This window comes from Grammomys surdaster, unplaced genomic scaffold (genome assembly GCF_004785775.1).
Source record: "Grammomys surdaster isolate TR1022 unplaced genomic scaffold, NIH_TR_1.0 126176, whole genome shotgun sequence".
Lineage (NCBI taxonomy): Eukaryota > Metazoa > Chordata > Mammalia > Rodentia > Muridae > Grammomys > Grammomys surdaster.
This window is the reverse complement of record NW_021620983.1, coordinates 5,394,355-5,418,163: the sequence shown is the minus strand read 5'-3', so window position 1 is coordinate 5,418,163 and position 23,809 is coordinate 5,394,355. Positions and strand designations below refer to the sequence as shown.

Below are 23,809 nucleotides of genomic sequence, written 5' to 3'. Positions count from 1 at the left end.
AAGGAAGGAAGGAAGGAAGGAAGGAAGGAAGGAAGGAAGGAAGGGGTGAGCAAGCGATTGCAATGGAGAGCTGGAGCTTGGCTTAAGGTTGCATTCAGATAGCTCCTTGTGTACCTAAGGACTTGTGGCCACCTACAGATGGCTGTGGCTAGACATTATTCTAGAATATTATTCTCCTATTTACTCAAAAGCTTATCTCCCAAGCATATCTAAAGCTTACTGCTTAACCTTGAGTAGTAGTTTTCTTTCATTGCAGAGAAGCTGGAGATGCAGTAACTAATTAAAATTCAGTCCATCCTATCTCAGAGTCCACCTAGAAAGTCAGCAGAATTAACTGTGAGTGTGTTTACTGTGGCCTTTATATTCAGATCAAGCAGTGGGACCCAGTATGTAGACTGACAGATATACGTGTGTCTATGGGTGATCTTCTGTATACAGCATGGTACACACTGGAGGGCTGAGATTCACTGAGGGCATTGCCTGTCTTTATTAAGGGTCCAAAGAATAATGAAGCACATTAATACTCAAATGAAATACGTGGAAAATAAATATCCTAAATATACAATTGTAAGACACACAACCTAGTCACTGAGTTTCCAAAAGAGTCCTTTTTAGAATTTTTTTCTTCATTTGTAAAACTCATACTCAGGGGATCTAAATTGCTTTCAGATTATCTCAGTACTAGACATAAAATGAAAAGAAAAAAGCATATCCAACTCTCTTTTATAAGCATACTGTTTTCAGTTAGACATGGCAAAATATTTTAAGCATATATTCTACAGATTAGGCACTTCGGGGGGGGGGGGAGGAAAAGAGAGTGTGAACTGAGACTCCTCAGGAGGAAATGACTTCCTGTGTCACAAGGTCACACCTTTGTAATTTGGGTGCCTCAGGGTATTTGACCCTCTGTATCTGGGTCAAAGGTAACTGCTTATAGAAATATCACCATGGTCTGCAGAGACATATTTTTAAACGTGGTCTTTCCAGCTAATTGTAAATTTCAACACAAACGGGGGCTAGTATTGTGTAACCATTGCTTCATCTCTTGAAGCACGACCTTAACTACAATGCATTTCCTTTCAGCTCTTTGTAGCTATTTGCTTGTGGGATAATTTCTATGTCTCTGCCGCCACATATGCAACACCACCTTTTTATATACATTACTTCATTGTCAAATGTCTTTTTAGTGCTTCTGGGCCTGACTGATGTAAGATGTTATTTTGAACATGCCAGAGCATCTAAACGGCTCGGTCTTTTCTTCTCAGCCTGCGTTCTTTGATAAGTGGCGAAGCTTCCCACTTATCAGTCACTCAAAGTGACTGTCCCTGTCAGTTGTGTACAAAGCGCAATCAGTTTGGAGGCTGAGACACCGGCACTTTTCTTCTCAGCTTGAAGCAAACACGTTTTGACTGCTAGTCATTCAATTTTAAAGCATCCTCAATTAGGGGCGGATGAAGATATAAAGAAAACACATTCTAAACACCTCTACCAGGCAGGAGAAGAATTTTATTGTTATCTCTTGATTTACCTTACCGCAGCCCCATCCCGCCTCCCTTTCTGGCTGTGTGGCATGGGTGCTCATGACAACACAACATCTCTCATGAAAAGGTGGCATCAATAAATCATAGTAACACTCTGGGATGGTTCTGTCCTCTCTCCTCTCTCTCTCTCTGTCTCTCTCTCTGTCTCTCTCTCTCTCATCTCTCCACAATAAAATAATTTCAAGGTTTTAAATCTCAAATTTTAAGACCAGTTCTCCTGATTTCTGCTCGACATTTTGATCAACGAAGATACAGAAATGTCCTAGGATAACGAGAAGAAAAGCCAGAGGAAAAGAGAAATTATGGGACAGGAAAATAAATATAACAGATAGAAAACCTGACTAGGAAACTAGTCACAAGGCTCAGCAGCAGGGGTCTATGTCCTTGTTTCCTGGTGCTGGGCTGAGAAAGTGCAATGTGGAAATTGAAACAGAAACCAGATTGTATCCACAAACTAAGGTTGGCCATGGAAAGCAGAAATGGTATATGTAGCCAGGCGGTGGTGGCGCACACCTTTAATCTCAGCACTTGGGAGGCAGAGGCAGGCGGATTTCTGAGTTCAAGGCCAGCCTGGTCTACAGAGTGAGTTCCAGGACAGCGAAGGCTACACAGAGATACCCTGTCTCAAAAAAAAAAAAAAAAAGAAATGGTATAATGGTATATGTATGTATATATGTGTGTGTTTATATTTATACATATATATGAGTGTGTGTGTGTGTATATACATACATGGTACATTTTAATTTACATGGGTCTGTAATGCAGTACATATGATATTAAAACTACATCATTAGTTTTGTCATACATTACATTATAATATAACAGACAGTTTGCCTGTGCTAATTTCCTATTTAGGTATTACAGTTGGATCAAGAACAACAACAACAACATCCCAATATTTATGTTCTGTGAACCCAGAATTCTGGGTTTCGTAGAGCTGATAAAGGGAGAGTTAGTTCTATGCGATGCTTACACATGTGGGACATGTCTTCCTTATGTATAAATATTTACTTTCTCCACTTATAAAGAACTGTCTCTAGTTCTGTTTACTGCAGGAAGCAAAGCTAAATTACTTTCTTAAAACAAATCCTGTCACATTTGCCAATTTGCTGGGTTTATTATGTTTGATAAGTCTAGTTTGTCTCAGTTTCAGTGATTATCCGAATTAAATTGCTCTTCAGTAAACTTCAAGTAGAGAGAGGGAGATGGTACGTTTTCCGTTTGTAAAGTGTTGAACTGTCAAGGTATCAGCAAAACACACAACTAAATAAGTCACTATAATAAAAATGTTTACATGGAAATATGCTCTTATTATCATACTTAATCTCTTCGATACTACATGACGATGGGTAATGTGTTCTAATTAGATATCTCAGGGACTCATTCATCCCATCAACATGTTTATGTCCTCAGTTACCAGGACATTATTCCAGGTAGTTGGTTATACCAGTGAGAGACACAAAACCTTTGACCCTAAAGAAATTACTTCAAGCCACATGAAAGCATGTAAAAGCAGAAGCCGTGAAGCAAATGCGCATTCTCACACGATACAAAGTTGTATGCAAGCAGAGTAAGAGCTCAGAGTACTGGGGATTGGAGGCCACCCCCAAAATGACCACACTCAAAGAGTCTGTGTGAAGAAAGTCCCAGCTACGAGACACAAGGTCAAGAGAGCACTTCACGGTGTGGAGACGTCAAGGGCAAACACACTGACTCTAGAACTTTCCTAGCCTGTTTCTGAGAGCCAGGAAGGATTGATCTTCAGAGTCAAGAGAGTGAGAGGATAAAGTTGAGACGGTAGCAGAGACTCAATCTACTGAAGCAGTCTGAGGAGAATGTGTTCATCAGTGAGCCCTTTTGAGGATGGTTACAGAATATTCAGATTGAGACTATCATACTAGCCTCTTTTGTGGATTTGGTCTAGTGCTACTTGTATTATGTAAATCTGATCACTAAAACTGCATGAGAATCCGCAGGTCCACACATAAGAAACTGAGAGATCCTGCCCCCAGCTGGTCTTGATTGTTAAATCAAGGTATTGGAGCCAATGGCTGGGCAGGGAGACAGAGGCGGGACTTTTAGGATTCTGAGGCAAAGGACTGAGGTTGAAGGAGAGAGATAGCCACCATATGGGGGAAGGAAGAGAAACACCAGGTCCGAGAGGTGGAGGAGACAGAAATGTAGTATTATGTAGGGGCCAGGAATTTAGCCAAGGGGTCTGCAGGTCTGGGTCCAGGGCAGCCAAGATGGAATATAGATTTTGGTAAGTAATAACTAGGGAATATCAGAAAAGGGTACATCAGCCGTGTGGAGGTTAGGTAGTGGCCCAGCCATGAGCTGTTTAAGGCCTATCCAAATATAAATACTGTGTGTGTGTGTCCTTCATTCAGGAACCCAGAACATTGGGGCGGGTAGCAACGAACATGCAAGGAGCTGCCATGGCCAGCAGGATCAATTTGAGTATCGTCACTTGGGTTCAATGACAAGCAGCAACATGTAAGATCTACCTAGATGGCCTCTGATGGTTAGTTTTGGTCCTCAATTTGATCAGTGAAGGGATCTTAAGGGATCAGTGTGCATGCTCAGGGTGTTGACATTGTTTCCAGAGAATCATATCACAAGAGAGAAGGCCTCATCAATGGAGTGTTCACTTGAATGAGTCATTCATTGATGGTAATATTGATTGGTGGTCAAAAACAGGTGTGGTCTGGCTAGAGGCAATATGTCACCAAGGCATCTCTTTAGGTACTCATCTTGGTCCTTCTTTCTGCTTCTTACCTAGCAAGGAGTGAAGTTCAGCCGCCGCACACCCCTGCCACCCTGATGTTCTGCCCAAGCATCAGGGTGGGGGCAAAGCAAGCAAGGGGGAGCTCTCTGAACCCATGAGCCCAAATAAATCCTTTGTCTTTGTTTTTGTCAGTTTCTGGTGGGGTGTGTCCAAGTAGCTACTACTGGGTATAAGGAAGAGATTCAGTGATGGATGGACAGTGAGCACTGTGGGGACCAGCTAAAGGAGAGATGCTGGTGACCTGGGTTAGAAAGTCGGTACAAATGGTTGGTGAAATAGTTGGATCTGAAGGTAAAAGCAGTGCTAATAGGCTCGAGAAAATGAAAATTAGGATGTCTCCTAAGTGAGAGACAAACAGTCCCAGATTCAACAATGTTCAGGTTAGCACAGAATGGGTTTTAGGAGATCATTAAAGGCTATGTTCTGGAAAACTAAGGTTTGGGAAACAGTTAAGCATCCATTTGAACAAGCGAGATAGGTGCTGGGATATGAACTCAAACTGAAGAGAGAGAACTCTAAACTAAGGAGTGAATGATTTCTTTCAAAATGCCATGTAAACTCACCAGAGCAAGGAAGCCGGGTCAGGGCATGGAGAGAATCCAGGGATAGAGTATCCCGGAGGGAGAGGCAACCATTATGAATGCAAATGGTGGAACACCTCGCAAAGGTGAAACATGGCATAGGAAGCTAATGTGTGTGTCTCTGTGTGTGTTTATGTATGTGTGTGTCTTCATGTGTATGTGTGTCTATATGTGTGTGTATGTGTGTGTTTGCATGTCTCTCTGTGTACGTGTGTGTGTATGTAATATGTGTGTATATGTGTGCTTGTGTATGTATGTATGTGTGTGTGTATATGCTTCTGTGTATCTCTATGTATGTGTGTGCATATGTGTATGTGTGTGTCTTCATGTGTATGTGTGTTTGTATGTGTGTGTTTGCATGTCTCTCTGTGTGTATGTGTATATATACATATATATACATACATATATATATACATATATATATATGTGTGTGTGTGTGTGTATGTGTGCCTGTGTATGTATGTATATGTGTGCATGCTTGTATGTATCTCTATGTATGTGTGTACATGTATGTATGTGTGTTTATGTGTGTGTGTGTATGTGTGTGTTTGCATGTCTCTCTGCATGTATGTACGTGTGTATGTGTGTGTATGTATATGTGTGTATGTGTGTGCCTGTGTGTGTATGTATGTGTATGCTTGTGTGTATCTCTATGTATGTGTGTACATGTATGTATGTGTGTTTATATATGTTTGTGCATGTGTGTGTGTATATGTTACTTGAATAGTATCACAAGAAAGCAAATCAAAATTCTTCATCTTTACCAAGTGTTGCTTTGCACTCTAGAATGAGCATGATTTAGAATCTACTACTTCCTCAACATTCAATGCGCTATTTCTCCTTCATGGTTATAACAGAGACAACACTTATGACTCCAGATAGTCTTAGCCTTACTTAGTATTCAGTGATTTTTCTTTTTTTTTTCTGAAGAAAAAAACTATGACATCATAAGCTTATTTGATATTTCAAGATTTTAAATTGTGCTCTCAGATTCTTAGCCGAGAACCAATGACCCCTTCTTTATGAGCACACACAGGTGTGCATGAACATACATACACACAAAATAAAAACATTGACTAGTTTTACTTTGTTTATAAGCAACATGAATACTCAACAGCAAAAGCTAAAAAGCACACAAGAAGTCTCTGTGTCTAGGAGCCTATTCACCTTTTCTCTGTGCTGCAGGGCCCTGGGGTACAGGTTCTGACCTGTGACATCTCTGTGTTCTTTGTGCACTAGCTCACCAGCTAACATTCTGCTAATTTCTCTGGCTTCTAATTGACTATTTTTGTGAATTCTCTTTAGAAGCAGGAACTCCAGCACTCTGTGTTCTGTGGCTCCTCCACCCAGGGGCATCTCTTTTGCCATCCCACAGAGGCAAAACAAACAGAAGCCGTGGCTCTCTTCAGGTCAGCTTTGACTTCTGCCCCGAATTCTGTTTGCTTTGGTCTGTGCTGTTTCCATTGGAGGCAGGCATGTCCCCACAGTCTTTTCTAAGTGCACACAGGCCCTACTTTATAAATTGATAGGATGTGGGTTACAGAGCAAGAAACAGGGATCCACTAACTCTGTCCACACAGGTAGAAACCAGGAAAAAGCTGGGGCTCACGGGAAACCTGCTGTCACTTTTGTTCTGGGCTGGACTCTGTTGTCATAATGGCATCATTTGCAGCGTGTGACAGAGTAGCTCATCAGACAAAGGGCAGGCTTGGATATGATGATCCAAGTGTATTTCCCTGAAGACTCTTCTGCTCTAAGTTTCAATGATACTAACTTCAGATGAAAGAAGTATTTGAAGAGGAGAAAGGCTCAAAAGTGAAGGAAGGTAAGGAAGGTAAAGAGAGAAGGGAGAAAGGAAGGAAGAAAGGAAGGGAGGGAGGAAGGGAGGGAGGGAGGGAGGGAGGAAGGAAGGAAGGAAGGAAGGAAGGAAGGAAGGAAGGAAGGAAGGAAGGAAGGAAGGAGAAAAGGAAGGGATTTCCTCTGGTAAAACACCTTCCTTCCTCCATTCCCTCCTCCCCAGCCCCATCTGTTTTGATAAAGAGCTCCTCAGGTTTTGTTTCAAAAATCAGCTTCGAACGTTCAAACACTGATATTAACATAGCTTCAATATAGTTATTATCTTAAGAGGAGTGCAGACATTACTTTTTATTATGTTATCAATAATGACATGAACAAGTTTAAGAAAATCATGGTGGCAACCTTTTAATCCTTTGTAGAAACAACCCAGACTCTCCAATAAATCCATCCCAAAGGAAAGAGCAAAAAAGCAACAGAGAATGAGGATTCTGGAGAGTTTCCTTATTCGGAAGGCTTTGCAGGCAGTTAAGGGGGTTAAAACTGTGGAGAGAAAACTAGAAAAATGTAAAGAAAAGCCTCTTAGAAAACATAGAATATCAAAACACTGTGTAGAAAGATATCAGATGCCACGCCAGTCTATTTCTTTATATTTAAAAGTGAATATTGCCTGATTTTCAACTATCAGGAAGACTTGTAGATAACACATATGTACAATATCAGGTGTCCAGAGAATATTACGGAAAACAGCAAATGACTTCTAGGAGTAAGAGGAGAAAGGCTGCCTTTGTCTAACAGGGTAGGTACCAAGACACTTGACCCAACAAGAATTCAGTTACAAAGAAACTGAGGTTGAAGGGGAGGGCTAGAATAATGTAGTGGATACATACTATACTGTAAGGTTCCAGACGGAACTGAAAGAAGATGACCCCAAACTCATGGTAATCCTCCTGCCTCCACTCCTACCACACGAAGATGGCAGATGTAAACCACATTAGAGTTGGTTTTTTTTTTTATGTAGAGTTAAATATTAGGGGTCTGTTGGAAAGTAAGTAAATATACTCTAGAGATCCAGGCTCAGCATGGTTGATTTCATTATTTTGGGGTGCTCATATTGCCATATAAAATGTGCTTTATTGATAGACATGGTGATATAGATGCATATCAACCTGCTGCTCTCTCTCTCTAGAGACAGCTTTGCACAGAGAGGGAGATGATGGGAATGCTTGAAATCCTGTCTCTGGATTATTGCCAGCATACCTATTAAAGTAGAAAGCTCACAGGGTTCCAGGTATCTCTTCTGAGGGAAAGCCTAGAAAACTATAGGCCTGCCATCCGTTGGGTCCCCTTGTTTCTCTGTCAGGACACACCACCTTTTAACCTAAGTGGCTCTGTTTGCAGAAACTAAATGTCAGAAGAGCAGATAGGTAGCTCTTGAAGTGACTTCTCTCTCGCCATGTCTTCTAGTTGCCCATACACATACTGTCCGGTCACGGGATTTGTACTTCAAACACTCCAACATTAGCTGGAACTCAAAGGGTTAATGCATTCCCTTCTCAGGCTGAAATGCAACCTTAATGGCCTGCTGTTTATTCTTGGCATTTCCAGTCTCCCAAAGAGACAAGGTTACCTTGTAATCTCTTTGTGCTCATGTATGTGTGGGGGGTCTTATTGAGGGAGCAAAATGATTCTGACTTACCACATTCAGTGAAAGAAATCACAAATCAGCAGGCCAGCCAAGCATGATTATGTCACTGCTAACATTATTATATTTTCAATATGGTATTTCAGTGGGTTTCTTTCTGCATAATAATTTATCAAGAATTACCCAAATTCTAATGAGCTCAGAGAACTTTGGCTCCAATAAAACGAAGCCTTTATCGCAAACTGGTTGAACCCATGGCTGCAACTTAATCGTTCAATTGTACCTAAGTGAAGTTGCATTTTGACTTTGTAAGCTTAAGTTTCTGGGGGCTGGGGGGTAGCATTTTCAAAGTTGGGTCATTAAGCCTTAAATAGTAGGCTATTGGTAGGATGAAACCGAAGGGGGTCAAAACTTAGGATGTTTGAAATTAGCCACTGTCCCCAGCTCTCAGACACCAGAAAAATCAAACCTTAATTGTTTCAGATCACAAAGGTGATAATGAGAGACGGGTCCAGTATAAACTTTCTAGAAGAATCTTTTGAAGTTCTAAAATCCCACAAATCTGGAACATTGTATGGTCAATCAGTAATGACCCAATATAGATTGCTTGTGTGTATGTGTGTGGACATGTGTGTGTATACGTGTGGTCTTATATACTGAAGGTATATGGATATACACCTCTATATGTGTGTGTGTGTATGTATATATATTTGTGTAAGTGTATGGCTGGGTATGTATATGCACATATATTCATTTCCACATATGTATGTATTTCTGTGTGTGTCTTTATAAGTGTGTATGTTTTTCTTTGCGCACACACACACACATATATATGTCTGACTGCATATGTATGCATGTATATGGGTGTGATTGTGTACATATGTATGACTATGGGTGTATGTTGGTGTCTCTGTGTGTTATATGTATGTACACATGTGTGTTCAAACCTCAGTGTATATACATATGTATATGTGTATCTCTGTGTACATACATATATATGAGTATGTATGTGAGTGTATATTTGTGTGAGTGCTCATTTATATGTGTAAGAGTTTGCAATGTGTGTGTTCCTAGAACTCAGTATGTGGCTAGAAATAATACTTAAGTCCTTCAGTCCTGGAAATACTAGAACTCATTTTTCCCCTACTGGCTTAGCTTACTAAGCCCACAGAGAAAGGTAGCCCGACTCAGGTATCATGATTCCCATTTTACAGCTCAAAGAAAAATAGTCTCAGAGGACAAAAGCCAGTGCCTCAGTGTCGTGGATCTAACAAAGCATGACTATGTGAAGGGCAGCATGAGGGCAGCTCAGTCAGGACACTTCTCCTAAGAGAACCATTTGAGGTACAACCTAAGAGCTGGAATCCCTTCCCGTGGTGTAGACTGGAATGCTCACCACCCAGTGGAAACATCAGGGGAACAGGGTGCTTCCTTTCCTCCCACAGAGCCCTGGGTAGAGCCAGTGAGACAGAGCTGTGACTAATCCTGAGTGCTTACCTTATGGATCAAAAACCGTAACAGCAGGTTATAAACGACTAATTGTTTTCTCCAGAAGAGAACACAATGAACAATGGTTTAAACGTTGGTCAGGGGAGGAGATGAGTAAATTACGTGATTCTCTTAAAGTTTAAACATTATGTCCTGTACGAGATCATGAGACAAATGCATCTGAAAAGTTGCAGGTTGTCTTAAAATATATTAAAGGACTTTACCACTTGGTCGCTGTTGGATTAACACTGTTTACGGTCAAGAAAATTACATTCTACCCAATACTGTTAAAAATGGGCAAAAATTTATAAACTAAGGTAACCTCTAAACCTTCCCCAAAGCTACAGAGACTATCTCCTCAGATGTTCCAACAAGGAAAGAAATGTCCATCTTTGGGGACAATGATTTGTCGTCATAGAAAAGATGAGTGGAGGTCACTTATGTTCCTGTCTCGTACAGTGACCCAGGTCAAGATGGACCGCCAGCCTTGGTTTATTATGTGAAACAGAGTAACATCCGCATCAGACAGAGCGAGACTTACTGTAAGAAGGAAATCAGGAAATACACTATAAAAACTTATTACTGAGAAAGTTCAAGTAGAGGAAAAAATGAAAAGCCAGTATCAACACAAGTTTCTAAAAAAAACCAAACAGAGACAAACCTGGGGAGATAGCGTTTTCTATGATCTTTGTAAATGCTATTTTCTGTATTATTGTTCACTAAGAGCTGAACACACAGGTGGAAATACAAATTGTCATTCTTTTAAAGCCAAAAGGTGAGCATCATAGGAGACACTGCTGCTGTTAAGCAAAAAGAAGGCTGGCTTTTCCATGGTCCTAGCATCAATTCTCATAAAGACCGGGATATGTTCTCGAGGGAAGATGGAAAGTTCTCCTGTTATGACCATGTCTTGTTTACAGAGATCATTGTTTGTGATAAAAATGTTACAGAAGCCTTTAATTCTTCTTTTAACCTCAAGGAGTCATGGGAATAGTCCTGTCATAAGAAGTTAACCCCACTAGGCCTCTACCAAGAAATCTACAAAAAGGACATTCAATCCTATTAAAATTATGAATTTCAGAGCAAATGTTGCTTTCAAGAGCCATAAAAACACTTCATAAAGTATTGGCACTCAGAAGTTTAAGGAAACCAGTTCACATGCAAACCTGCGTGGGGTTTTCTGTTGGAATAATAAGAAATTCCAGAGCAAAGCTTATCTTCATTCTGCCCGTGAGGGTTGAGAAGATAAAATTCATAGGTCAAAAGTGATTTTAATGTGGGTGTTTGTTCACAGAAGTGAAAATTCACCCATTTCCTTCAGTTGACTGATGTATTTCAAGTGGGGAAAAAAGAAGCCTAAATTAACCTCACCTTCACAGAGATCACACTAAAGACAAAGGCAAACACAGTCTAGTTCACTGAGTACAGCTGTCTAACCCAGGGTGAATGGCAAATGCCTTTCTTAATAGGTAGACCACTTAAGTGACTTTAGTATTTGAAGTTACAACAAAGGGTTTCAGGGGCTGCCTAATTGTGGCTAAGATAACTGCACAGCTCAGTGTTCCGTGATTTGGTAACTGAAACACATTGCTTTGTGAGGTCAGACCCAACAACAATGGCACAAAACAACCCAGGAGGTACAGCGGGCATGAGTCACGCCTGGTGGAATGTGGATCTCTCCGTGGAACAGCAACAGACTGAGATCAGAATATTAGATAAGTATTTTCAGATAGCAAATGCAATTTAAGCTATGGAAGTTCTTGCCTAAGGTGGACCATGAAAGGCTAAACACTAGCCCACATGTTCTAGGATAGAGGGCAGGTGACTCCATCAGATAAAGTGGGAGCAATGTAGTTAACAAATAATTCAAAACTACATTAGTAACTGAATGAAATAGGTTTTATATCTGCTTCTGTGATTTTCAGTATAAAATACTATATACTCAAGAGAAAAGTTCAAGAGAATGATGAATTTCTTCCCAGATAAGAAAAATTATTTAAACCTGAACCCAACTGTTGTATCCACACAGATACTACATGAAGTTAGAGTACTGTCCCGTGTACTACATCCTTGGACAGTAGATTTTAAGTGCTCAGCAGGTACCCTACATCTTGACACTATGGGACAGGAGATGGTTGTTGCCTCTTTATTGTCTGAGATGAGGTTTTATGTAACCTAAGCAAGCCTGGAACTCCTGGGCACCTTGCCTCCATCTTGGGATGATGGAATCATATCTCACTAGACTCCAATGCTGGACTTTTCATGATGGTATCATTTACTCTCCAAATCTCTAAGACATAAGTGCTACCAGGAAAGGCAGCTCAAAATGGACAAAGTTCATGTCTCTAGTGAATATTAGAAAAGAGGTCTCATGATTAATTCCATCACTCACTACCACAGCAGGCGCTTTCCTTATTAATACCCTTTAACATTGTGAATATTCATAGAAGAAAAATGGACTTGGTTTCCCTAGGCAATACCACCATAAGATCTGCCACATACTGGATCCTTGCCTTCTCTATGGCCCACTAGGATCACAAGCAGCTGTCAACAGAACCTCTGAGTTTCTAACCAAAACCCAGCTGTAGCTTTCTACTGGATCCTTGCACCTACCCCACTAAGAATGTCTACAGGTTCATCTTCCAACATTAAAGCATGAAACACTGAAAGAGCACACCATGATGAGCCCTCTTAGGCATGAGGTAGACATTGCTGGCAGCTTCCTTAGAGAGATGCTGCCAGACAAGGTCCCATCTGTGACAGAGCCACCATTTGAAAACTGCATCATGCAGATGACATATAGAGTGTTAGGCTAACTTGGGGGTCATTTCCATTAAATTATATAAGACTCAGAAATAACAGACTCTCTTTAAGCAGGAGGATGCTGAAATGCTGATCTCTGACCTGGATCTGTTGCTGAAGCAAGTTGATTTTGTGTTGTTGCTGCAGAAGCTGTTGCTGTTGCCTCGCGATCTGTGGAGAAACAGAGAACACTGACAACACAGTGAGACCCGGGGTAAGGAGGACCAACCTTCTGCCCATCATGGTTGGGTCTGTCACCAGCTGAAAGATGGAGACACCACCCTTCAACAAGCTGGATCTGACACCAGCTAAAGGATGGAATCACCACCTTTCCATGGGTCGAATGGCCAGTGTGTCACCCTTAAGGAGGATCAAGAGAGACATTTAGTCTCAGCCACCACTTATACCTCTTTAAAGCCTCAGCAGTGCCTCATCTCACTAAGACATGGAAGGGTTTCAATTATTATTCTCCACAGCGATGTATCAACAACGCTGTCAATCATTCTGTAAAGAAAGTGTTTTGTCAGAAAGAGGGGCTGCTGGGAACAATGTTCAGAGTAGTTCTAGGTATCAAAGATACTTGTATCCTCAAGGAGGGTTTGAGTTTTTTGCTTTAGAGTAAATACTATTTTGATTTTGGCCATGCATAAGCTTCTATAACAGCAGTCCTTCACCCCCTCTTGTAATCTGTAAACTTTAGTGTCACCTCTATTTCTCCCTTTTGGATGTGCCGTCCACACCCTTTCAGTCCAATGAGAAGCCCACCCTCCAATGCTTTGGGTCTTGAGCTTTCTCTCCTGGTTCTAGGACCTAACACTCTCTTGTTTTGATTCTGCACCATAATTAAGTGTGTCAGTTTTCAAAGATTCAATGTAAATGTATTCCTGCCTTGTCCACTTTCATACATGTGCCACCTGTGTCTGTGCTCATTCTCATGACTGACACCTGTATTTCAAGCTTCAGACACATCTATCCACGCACATACTCAGCATGTACTTGAGGATGCTTCAACTTCAACAGGCCTGACATTAGTGGGGATTCAGAATTGCACATGATTGCCTTGGGGATTTTCCAACTGAAGGAAGAGCAGTCACATCCCACCTACGTGCACTCAGCCTATTCTATGTGAATTCAGTATCACTAACACGCAAAGTACGACTCCATGGGACTCTGTATTTATTTGTTTAGCAACTTCCTATTTGTAGGAAACACCTAAGAATGCAGGGAAGGTAGACTGTGTGCATGTTTTGAGCACATCTGCCAAGATGAGTGCATATTTGCAATGACCAAGAGGTGTAGAGACAGTTTCAAGTACGGTATTTAGAGAAAACTCAAGAAAGGCAGCCTCAGACCTCTAGACAACTCTACATCATTAGTCTTACAAGGAAGACTGGATTCTCCTATCGTTTTTATCACATAACTGCCTCCTTTAACTTCTGTATTAGAAATTTAAGGAGGAAAGGTAAAAGGAAGGGGTGGGTCTCCATGGCTACAGAACACTCTGTCATTCCTCTCATAGCTACAGAACAAATATGCTACCTCACAGCCCTCCTCGCTACCACGTAGAAAGTGAAATAGAAGAAAGGTGGGGTTTTGTTTGCCTGTTTCTTTGAATAGAATTACTCCTTTGCTGAGGTTTGGTTGTCTCTCCTACAGCATCACCTCATTTGACACTTGTTTCCCTTCAAAGATACCGCAAGAAACATGTCAAGAATCTGGCCATTTAAACCCCTCTCTCTTGGCTCCTGTTTTAAGGCAGAATCTAAACTAGATGGATGTAACAACCTCTTATTCATTGTTCTTTGGTTTCCGCTTTCTTCCCCCAGGCTATTATAAGCTAGTGTCTATAGATAGACTTTTAAAAGACATAGCATGTCATGCTGTTCATCTTTTCAAAACCCTTCTGCCCCACTCAAGAGGACAAGGCAGAGACCACATCATAACTGTAGGCCCATATAATCCGCTCTCCTACTTCTCCCTGTCATCTCTTCCTGTGCTCTGTCATCCTTTGCCAAAGCTCTCTCCTAACTTCTTCTTCAGCACACTGAGCATGCTCGTACTTCTTTCTCATAGCTATTCCTGTATCTGGGCACTTGCTACAGCCTCCTTTCGGGCACCCCTGGCTGGGTGGCCATGTGGCTTGCTCCCTTACCTTCTACAGGACTCTGTTCATGTACTATCTGGATAGTTTCCCTAAAGCAGCAGCTTTAACATAGCATGACTTTGCATCCGGACCTTGACTGGCAATCTCCTGCTTTGTACTTCCCAACTCTCATCAAAATGTCCTGTAGCTCACTAGGGTGGGGAGGATTATGTCCTTCCAAACTTCTAATACCTAAATCAGAACCTGACTGATAGGGATTTGTTGAACAGATAACAGTGGACTAAAGAATCCTGCGGGAAGGCTGATATGACAGGTAAAGATACCTCAGTGTTTTTAAGGTTCAGAACAATTAGTACATGCAGAGGGATAACATCCTAGACTGGGTGGGAATGCCGTGGAAAGTATCATGGGACGAATAAAGGAGTTCTCAAGTCTGGGAAAGCTGACTTCAACTGTCTTTGTCTCTCTGTCTCTGTTTCTGTCTGTGTGTATATGTGTGAGTGTGTGTGTGTATGTGTGTGTGTGTGTGTGTGTGTGTATAATTTATATATATAAAATCTTTCTCTTTGTGTTGGATATATATATTGAATATTATATCTATCTATATCTATGTCTATCTATATCTTGATATAGATATAGCTTGAGAAAGGAAAACATTCTACAATCTATAGATATAGATTAGATATAGGTATAGATATCTTTTCCTTTGTGTGGGAGAGGGGCAGGACAATATTGGATACCATTCCTGTAATGCTGTCCACTATATATTTTTTGAAACTGGGCCTTTCATTGTTCTGAAACTTGCCAAGTAGATTAGGTTGACTGGCCAATTGGCCTCGGGGAACCTCTTGTCTCAGCACTGGGCTTACAAGCATGTACCACTACACCTGGCTTTCTTAAGAGGGTTTTCAAAGATTGAAGTCAGGCCTCACATGAAGGAGTCCAGCAGTTTACAGACTGAGCTGGCTCCAGAGCTCCTTCCCCCAGTCTTACAGAATAGGATCTATGAATGTAGAGTTGGGTTGTTTATGCCTGTTCCAGACAGACGACCAGACTGGAAGAGCAACCTGGGTGCCAGAAGCCCGACCTGTACCTGTCCCGAGGGCTCTCAAGGTTATGGAGGTAGCATCACCAGGCATCTCTACCACAGGAAAGCTCTTTTGGAAAAACCTCAGGATTACTTTATAAGGTTCCAAGAAGAATGTGAGAGATATTTAGAAAGGAAAACATTCTAGAATCTATTGACAACACTCATCAATGGGCCAGAATGTATGACGGAATGAGCAAAAACCCATTTCTATTCTAAAGGGCAAGCTGCCCTCAGGTCCCCTGAAGCAATCAGGGGGCCGCTGCAAGATGAGCCCTTCAGTGGATCTGCATTGTGTCATGGCTGATGGTATCAGAAACTCAAGGACAGAGATGGTCTACTACTGCCACAGAAAGTTGTCAGAACTCTTCACAAGCCTAAAGGCAGAATACAGGTGCATCCAATGACAGCATGAACACATCTTAAAGGGAAATGATCCTAAGGCGTTTGACTGAAAATTAACATATAATGGGCATGGTGGACTCAGAATACAGGCAGATGAGCCAAGAGGGTTAAGAATAGAGGACAGTCCGGGCTGCATGGTTAGTGATGATGATGATGATGATGATGATGATGATCAAAGTAGAAAAATAATGAAAAAGAAAATAAAAAAATGAAAACATTAACACTCCACTTGACCAAAAGAGAAAACAACAGCAACAGCCACAACAAAACAAAAAAACAAAACAAATTCATTTCTCATGAAGCAAAGAGGGTCCAGGTGGAGACGGCAAACGTGTGTAGAACGCCCTATGCCGTTCAAATCATTTCGCCTGGACAGGACTCACTTCAAAGCTGCACCCCATTCCGATCTCTACCCAGGGTAACACTTCTTAGCTCCCTTCCTCCCACTGCTCACTCCACAAACCCCATGACCATCATCCTCTATTCAGAGCTTCTCTGAATAGGATCTTCTCTGTCCATGGTCGTTATCCACACTGCCTGGCTTAGAGTCTCCTTCATACGTGAACATAAAACTTCTTGCAGGAGCCACATCAGGTAACTTCGTGCCTCCTCCATGGAACACTGTTTCCTTGTTTGAAGCCCATCTATTCTTCAAAGCAAATTTACCTGCCGCCATTATTAGTCATTCTTTTTCAAAATGTTCCCACTCTAAATGTTTTCTGAATTCTCCATTGTTTGTTCTATCATTATACAGTGACATATTGATTCATTTTTGTGGGCTTTGTGGAGTTAACATGGCTATCCAGTGCCACACTGAGGACTGTCACGCCTCACTACCTCCTGCTTCCCTATGACCCCTGCCTACCTCTTGCTCCCCTACAAATCTCTTTCTCATATTTACGTCCATTCATTTGTTTTGTGATCCAGAGATTCTAGCCAGAACCATCTGTGTGACTATGAGCTCGGGGCTGTCTATTAGAATCAGGTAGGCTCAATAGCAGGTACGCAGGTGAAGATATTGACTGTCCATCCCCCAGACTCTACCAATAGACAACTGTTCAGCAGTAAGAGGTTGGGCACCAGCAGCCCCTCACCCCCTCATGTATCCATGTGTGACTGTTCACAGGGACAAGCGCAGGCAATCACAGTTGGGTTAACTTCACCATCACAATGGTTATGTCAATTGTAGAGAATGACATTTCACATGGTTCTTTTCTGTGATTGCCCTGATTCACTCAGTAAAGCTATAATTAAAGGTTGGAAATTGTTTTGTATTCGGTGTTTAGCGACTGAAAGTATTTGATGTCAGTGGCTTTTGTTTTGTTTGGGTTGTCGTTGCTGGATTTTTTGTTTAATTATTATCTGTGCATTTGTACTACGATATCTTTGGAGAGGTGAACTAAATCTAAAATGATATTTTTGTGTATGTCTTAAACATCTTGGTTCCATGTTTTTAAGGTCATTGTATATGCCAAGTTCTGTGTCCCTGGCCTTTGAGTGGGACAAAGCCTATGAGTCTAGATGGCATGTTTTCCATGGATGCCATCATGCTGGTGCTAAAGAAGTTTGGGATTTGGGCGCAGTTCAGGCATTTCTGTTCATGTTTTCCTAGGTAGGGTGATCAACCCATCCCACACCTATGGTTCCACCAAAATAGTTATACAGTTTCTTTGATCTCAGGTTAGAAGGTGTATTTGTTTGTTCTCTTCCCTTGTCTTTACTTTCTAGGGACTCGGAAGGGGAGCATGCTCAGCATCTTTCTCTACTGAGAACAGTATTTACCAAGAACAAGCGGCAGCTGGCTGAGGATCCCCTGGTCCCCAGCCTCTCTCACCTGCTCCTGTTGCTGCTTGGCCAGCTCCATCTGCTGGCGCTGTTTCTCTATCTGAGACGCAGCCAACTTTTTCTGCTCATCGTGGGCAGCCAGGAGTTGCTCCCGTAGACTGGTCAGCTGATTGATCATACCCATGAGCTGCCGTTCCTTCTCAGCGAGGCTCTCAGGAGTACCTGAGAGAAACACAAGAGGAAGACACATAGGAAAAATGAGAAGGTAGCCATGTTTCCATGAAAATGATTCTGTCACAGAGGGAACTCGATCAACTAGCTGATTGGTCCTGATTGGTAATGCACACATACCTGACTTCTTTTAGGTTTTCCTTCAACAAGGAAAAGCAATTGCTACTTACTTATCAATGATATCAAAACCAAGGTGAGGAGATGGCCCAGTTAATGAAGTGCTCACTCTGCAGGTCCAAGTACCTGAGTTCGATCCTCAGCTCCTACCCAAAATGTCAGCACAGGAATCAAAGCTTACTGTGGTGATGGAGACAGGAGGATCTTGGGTGCTTTCTGAAAAACCAGTCTAGCCAGTCAGAAAGCTCCAGGTTCATGGAGAGACAATGAGGTGGGAAGTAAGTGAGACATCCATGAGGTCAACCTCTGCTCTCTGTAAGCGTAAGCACACCCATGTACCTGCGCCAACTCACGTGTATGTGCACACATGCACACACAAAGACACATATGTGCACATACACGCACATACAAACACACATGCAAGGCACACACATACATGCACACACAAACCACGGATGCCAGAATGAACAGACATTCAGACATTTTTACAATAAAATATTCTATAGCTTTTGTGTCTTTTATGGGTAAATTACAAATTGCTGGTGAGCATCTTTGATTCTGAGGTTCTATGGTAGACCTGCAGGAGATAAAAAGATGCCTGGGCCAGAGTTCTTGCCCTTAGGTTTTGTAGTAACTAAACAGGCAAAGCAAAAGCAGGGGAAAATCATAGCCAAATTATGGTGAAATCATTGTCAAGAATAGAATCTGCCTTTCAGTTTTCAAAGAAAGCTTTGTTTTATTATTTATTATTTATGTGTCTATGTGTGTTCATATGCACATGCATGCTGGTACCCCAGGAATTATAAGATAGTTCTGGCTCTCATGGAGTTCCAGAAGGTTGTGAGCTGATGAAGTAGGTGACAGAAACTGAACTGTGACTTTTCTGGAAGAGCCACAGCACTCATAACCATTGAGCCATCCCTCTAATCCTTCCTTTACTTATAAAGCAACCAGGAAGGTCAGCATGAGAAGTCTCCATTAATATAGGGGAAAGACCTTGGCTCCTGGCCTGTGGTCCAGTGTCAGAGCACATGTGGTAAGGGGTTTATCCCTGGGCATCACAACCAAGGAGGGAGTTCTAAAACATGGGCAACTACTTCTCAGATCATCTTCTCATTTTCAAAGCCAGAATACAATCAACAAGGCAAACATCCAAGTCTGAGAGTACAACAGATTCCCATGGAGGAAAATGAGATTGGCCAATGAGAATCACCTTGAGTTTATCCAAAATCATACACGCATCTAGAAGCTCATAAGTCATAATGGTCGTTTAAAGGAAGTGCAGGGTCCAGATACTTACAATGCCTGCACTTCTTAAGTCAGGCTCAATACGTACTTGGCAGTTCAGCAAAGTGTGCTGCACACTGAGACAGAGAAGAGGCTAGCTGAATTGTTCTTCTAGAACTCATCAGAGACGTAAGTCCCCCATGGTAAGGTGCTAACTAACCGTAGGGCAGGTTTCGCTCCTTAATTTCATTTTTTCAATTCAAACAGGAGACAAAGCACTGTTCTAATGACACATTTGCCACCTGTATACATAATTAGAAAGACCTACTCTACCTCAGCCACCCTGGCCAGTCAACTGTGTCCTTTCTATGAAGAAAAACGTCTTTTGGAAAAAGGAAGAGTAGCAAAAGTATATATGTATATGTATATGTATATATGTATGTATTTGGTATAGATAGACATAAAGTAAGAATCACTTGTGATATTTCATTACCATTTATTTATTATTTCTATGCATGTATGTGCAGTTGTATATGCCACAGGTTCTCTCTCTCTCTCTCTCTCTCTCTCTCTCTCTCTCTCTCTCTCTCTCTCTGTGTGTGTGTGTGTGTGTGTGTCTGTCTCTGTCTCTGTCTCTGTGTGTGGCTGTGTGTATCTCTGTGTAGCTGTGTGTCTGTGTGTGTGTCTGTGTGTGTGTCTGTGTGTGTGTCTGTGTGTGTGTGTGTGTATGCAGAAGCAAAGGCAAATGTTGAATACCATTCTGATTGAATTCTGATTGAATGACTAACTGAACCTAGTCCATAGAACTTCAGTTAGACTGGCTGGCCAGAGAGCCCCAGGGATCCTATCTTCATATCCCCAGTGCTGTTACTCCTGACTTTTTATGTGGGTGCCTGGCATCCAAAGTCAGGCCATCAAATTTGTGGGGTAGGCATTTAACCAACTGAGTTGTCTTCCTAACCCTTATTTATACTATTTCTTATTATGAACAGTTAGCTTTGTTTAGGGCAGTTGGTTAGTAGATCATGGCAATTAAGTTAATGTATCTTAGTGTAGGCATAATGTTATTGTGTATTGTGTAAAGGTTATCCTTGTATTATTCAGATGCTGATTACTGTGCCGCCATATCTGGTTGCAATGGTTATTCTGAGAGGCCAATCTCAATGTTTTGCATACTTCCCCCAGTTACTCCCTGATTGGTCAATAAAGGATTTGAACAGCCAATGACTGATCAAGGCAGAGAATATGGCTGGGCTGCCTCCCAGCTTGGGAGGGGAAAGGAGAGAGATGATGTGGGAATTCACCACAAAGAGTGCGTCCAGGAAACACCATGAAAACACCTGGAGGCCAGAGAGGCAGATGAGTACTAAGATGCAAGCGCTATGGGAATTTTGACGGGGATGTAGCCAGATCATCTTAGAGGATGAAAACAGAGGGATACTGCTCAGTTGCTGTACCCTTAGAGTTGTTAAATAAATAGAATAGTCATGTCTCAATTATTTAGGAGCTATCTGGGTTAAGAAAAAAACTGCAAAGACACTTATTTAAAAGCCACTAACGTCTCAGAAATTGGCGTTCCATCACAACTGAGGCATCTTCCTAAGAAAAATGAACTATGTGATCATTTTATCTTGGTATTAAATAGTCTAACTATACCCAGAAAGATTTCCTTCAGGAAATAGTCATTTGACATCAGATGCTGTGTCATTAAAGCTCCAAATTGTGAACACTGTCCAAGGCATGTACGTATCCTTTGGTGAATAGTCAATATCATACCCAAGGATGCTCATTACCTCTAAGAGACCCCACATACAAAAATACATGCCAAGTAATATAGATTCAATAAGTATTTTAAATGTAAAAACCATAAATTATCTAAGTAGTGAGTCAGGATAATTCAATAGTCACGGGGCGGGGCATCTAAGCTGGGGAGTATTGCCGTTTTGAAGAATGATGACGTGGGATTTCTTCATGATAGCTGCTCACGTGAAGATCCAGATGAAACGATGCATTTGTATCAACACTCACCTTATTACATGCATTCCATATCACCAGAAGGGAGAAGATTGAAACGTAGTGGATCCACACATCTTTAGTAACTATTTTGAGTGGCTATCTTAATCTTTTCTTCATATGTACATACTTGCTAAATTTTCCACAGTTATCATTTATATTTTCAGAAAATGCATCTCACCTAAATGCACAGCATCATAATTTAGGCATCACAGAGGCACAAGTTCACCAGGACAAGCTGATATAACACAGGGGTATGCAGAAGTACAGTATTTGGTAGGGAGTATCAAAAAAAGCTATTCTGTCTTTCCAGACAGGAAAGATTAGCAAACCTTTTAGACTGTCACTAAGCTATTTAGATAAAATATATTTCATGTGTAAAACAAGATGTGTGATTTTTACATTTGATTCTAATTTAGTGAACCTTGAGCCTACTCCAGAACTCCTTTTCTCCAGGACTAAAGATGGAATCTGGGGCCTGGGGCATGCACACTCACACTCATCCAAAGAGCCATACCCTAGGCCCTCACTATCCCTCCACCTCCCCAGTGGAGTAACCTGAAACTACTCCCTGTGTGGCCAGGTCATCACTGAGTCTCCAAGTCCCCATGGTACCCTGAGTTCCTCATTCCAACATCCCCACTCCCCATTACAGGCAAAGCAAATGGTGTATTTCTGATAGACAACTAACCCTGAACTCTGGCTAATGAACGACATAAAGGATAACTGCCTTCACTCTTTACTCTTCTCATGCTGGGTCACTGTGGGTTACTAAGACAAAAACTAGGGGCTTTTATTTCATCAGTACAAAGACTAGGGGCTTTTACTTTTGTAGGTACAGTATAGAATTCAAGCTTGGGTTGCTGAGAGTTTAGATAAGAAGGTAAAATTTTTACAGTGATCTCAGTTTCTATGAAAGTCCTAAACTAAAACAAAGAGATAAACTTGAGGGCTGTACTGTGAATTTCCCTCATTTTCCTATAATGACTGTGCAGTGCATAAAGAGGCTCACCCAGTGGCCTTTGGACAAGAAGGGGCTATGAAGAGTCAACAGCATTCTAGACAAAAGAAGAAGAAAAGAAGAAGAGGAAGAGGAGGAGGAGGAAGAAGAAGGGAAAGAGGAAGAGGAGGAAGAAGAGGAAGAAGAAGAGGAGGAAGAAGAGGAAGAACAGGAGGAGGAGGAGAGGAAGAGGAGGAGGAGGAGGAGGAGGAAGAGGAAGAGGAAGAGGAAGAGGAAGAGGAAGAGGAAGAAGAAGAAGAAGAAGAAGAAGAAGAAGAAGAAGAAGAAGAAGAAGAAGAAGAAGATTACCTAGACCATTGGGAAACTCCAGACTAGAAGAATTCAGCAGCTTGTGTCTACCCACTTAAACCCAAAGTTCCTAGAGGCAAACAGCACATCACTCTAAGGAGCTTCTTTCTGTGCAGTGATCTCTGACTCAGAAGCATAGAGCATATTCCTATGTCTTGAGGACTGCCAATGATGCTGGTGACCCAGCTTCTAGCACATGTGTGTTTGGATCTATGTTAGTGCAGCTTTAGCCCTCTTAGAAGGAATGTTCACTAAATTAAAAAAAATCTACTGTCATTCTTCCCAAAGTCCTAATAAACAAGGTGGGACAGTCCCATATGCTCATATAGGCTCCTCTGAGGCCATGTGGGCCAGAGTACTTCTTAATATGAGAAGATCCTGTGGACTGAGCACCATCTTCAAGTCCCTTGCCTCAGTGAAGACCATAGCCTAACTGGAAGCCAGGTGTCCCCTTCACCCTTTGTGTCATTGTCCTTGTCAAATGCACTGGAAATCCTGTCCACCCTGGAACAGAGCACCTATCTCATGGATCTGTGTCTCTATCATCACGTGTTGATCCCGACATGCCTCTCTTTTACATCACCCAGGTAGTCCATCCCTGTCCCTCCTATAAAATCCCAGTAAAATCGAAACTTCAGGGAACTGTTTAGTGTGCTATGCTTGGAAGAGGACATCAACGCAGGCCACACAAATCACAACAACAATAACCACCCCACCCCACTGTCCTAGTCATCATGAATGGGGAGCCACATTTGATTTGTTTTCCTCACAGAACCCTGAATGAGAAGCAGCATCCCTTTCATCCTCTGTGCCTGTACCATTTTCTCCTTCCACAGGATGCTTCTTTGAATACCTCTACAGCAGCACACACCTTTGCTTGTTTCTTTCTCCC

General features: G+C 41.7%; 1 protein-coding gene across 4 annotated transcripts in view; it reads right to left on the bottom strand.

Annotated features, from left to right (window-relative positions):
• Nucleotides 1–23,809, bottom strand: part of Sox5 (SRY-box 5) — a 370,611-nt gene that overhangs the window by 170,786 nt on the left and 176,016 nt on the right. For all 4 annotated transcript variants that reach the window (XM_028757584.1, XM_028757583.1, XM_028757585.1 and 1 more), the window contains exons 5-6: nt 18,070–18,242; nt 12,742–12,810 (exon numbers count right to left, since the gene is read on the bottom strand). In XM_028757584.1, the coding sequence (XP_028613417.1) occupies nt 12,742–12,810; nt 18,070–18,242 (242 nt within the window). The remainder of the gene's footprint in view (nt 1–12,741; nt 12,811–18,069; nt 18,243–23,809) is intronic.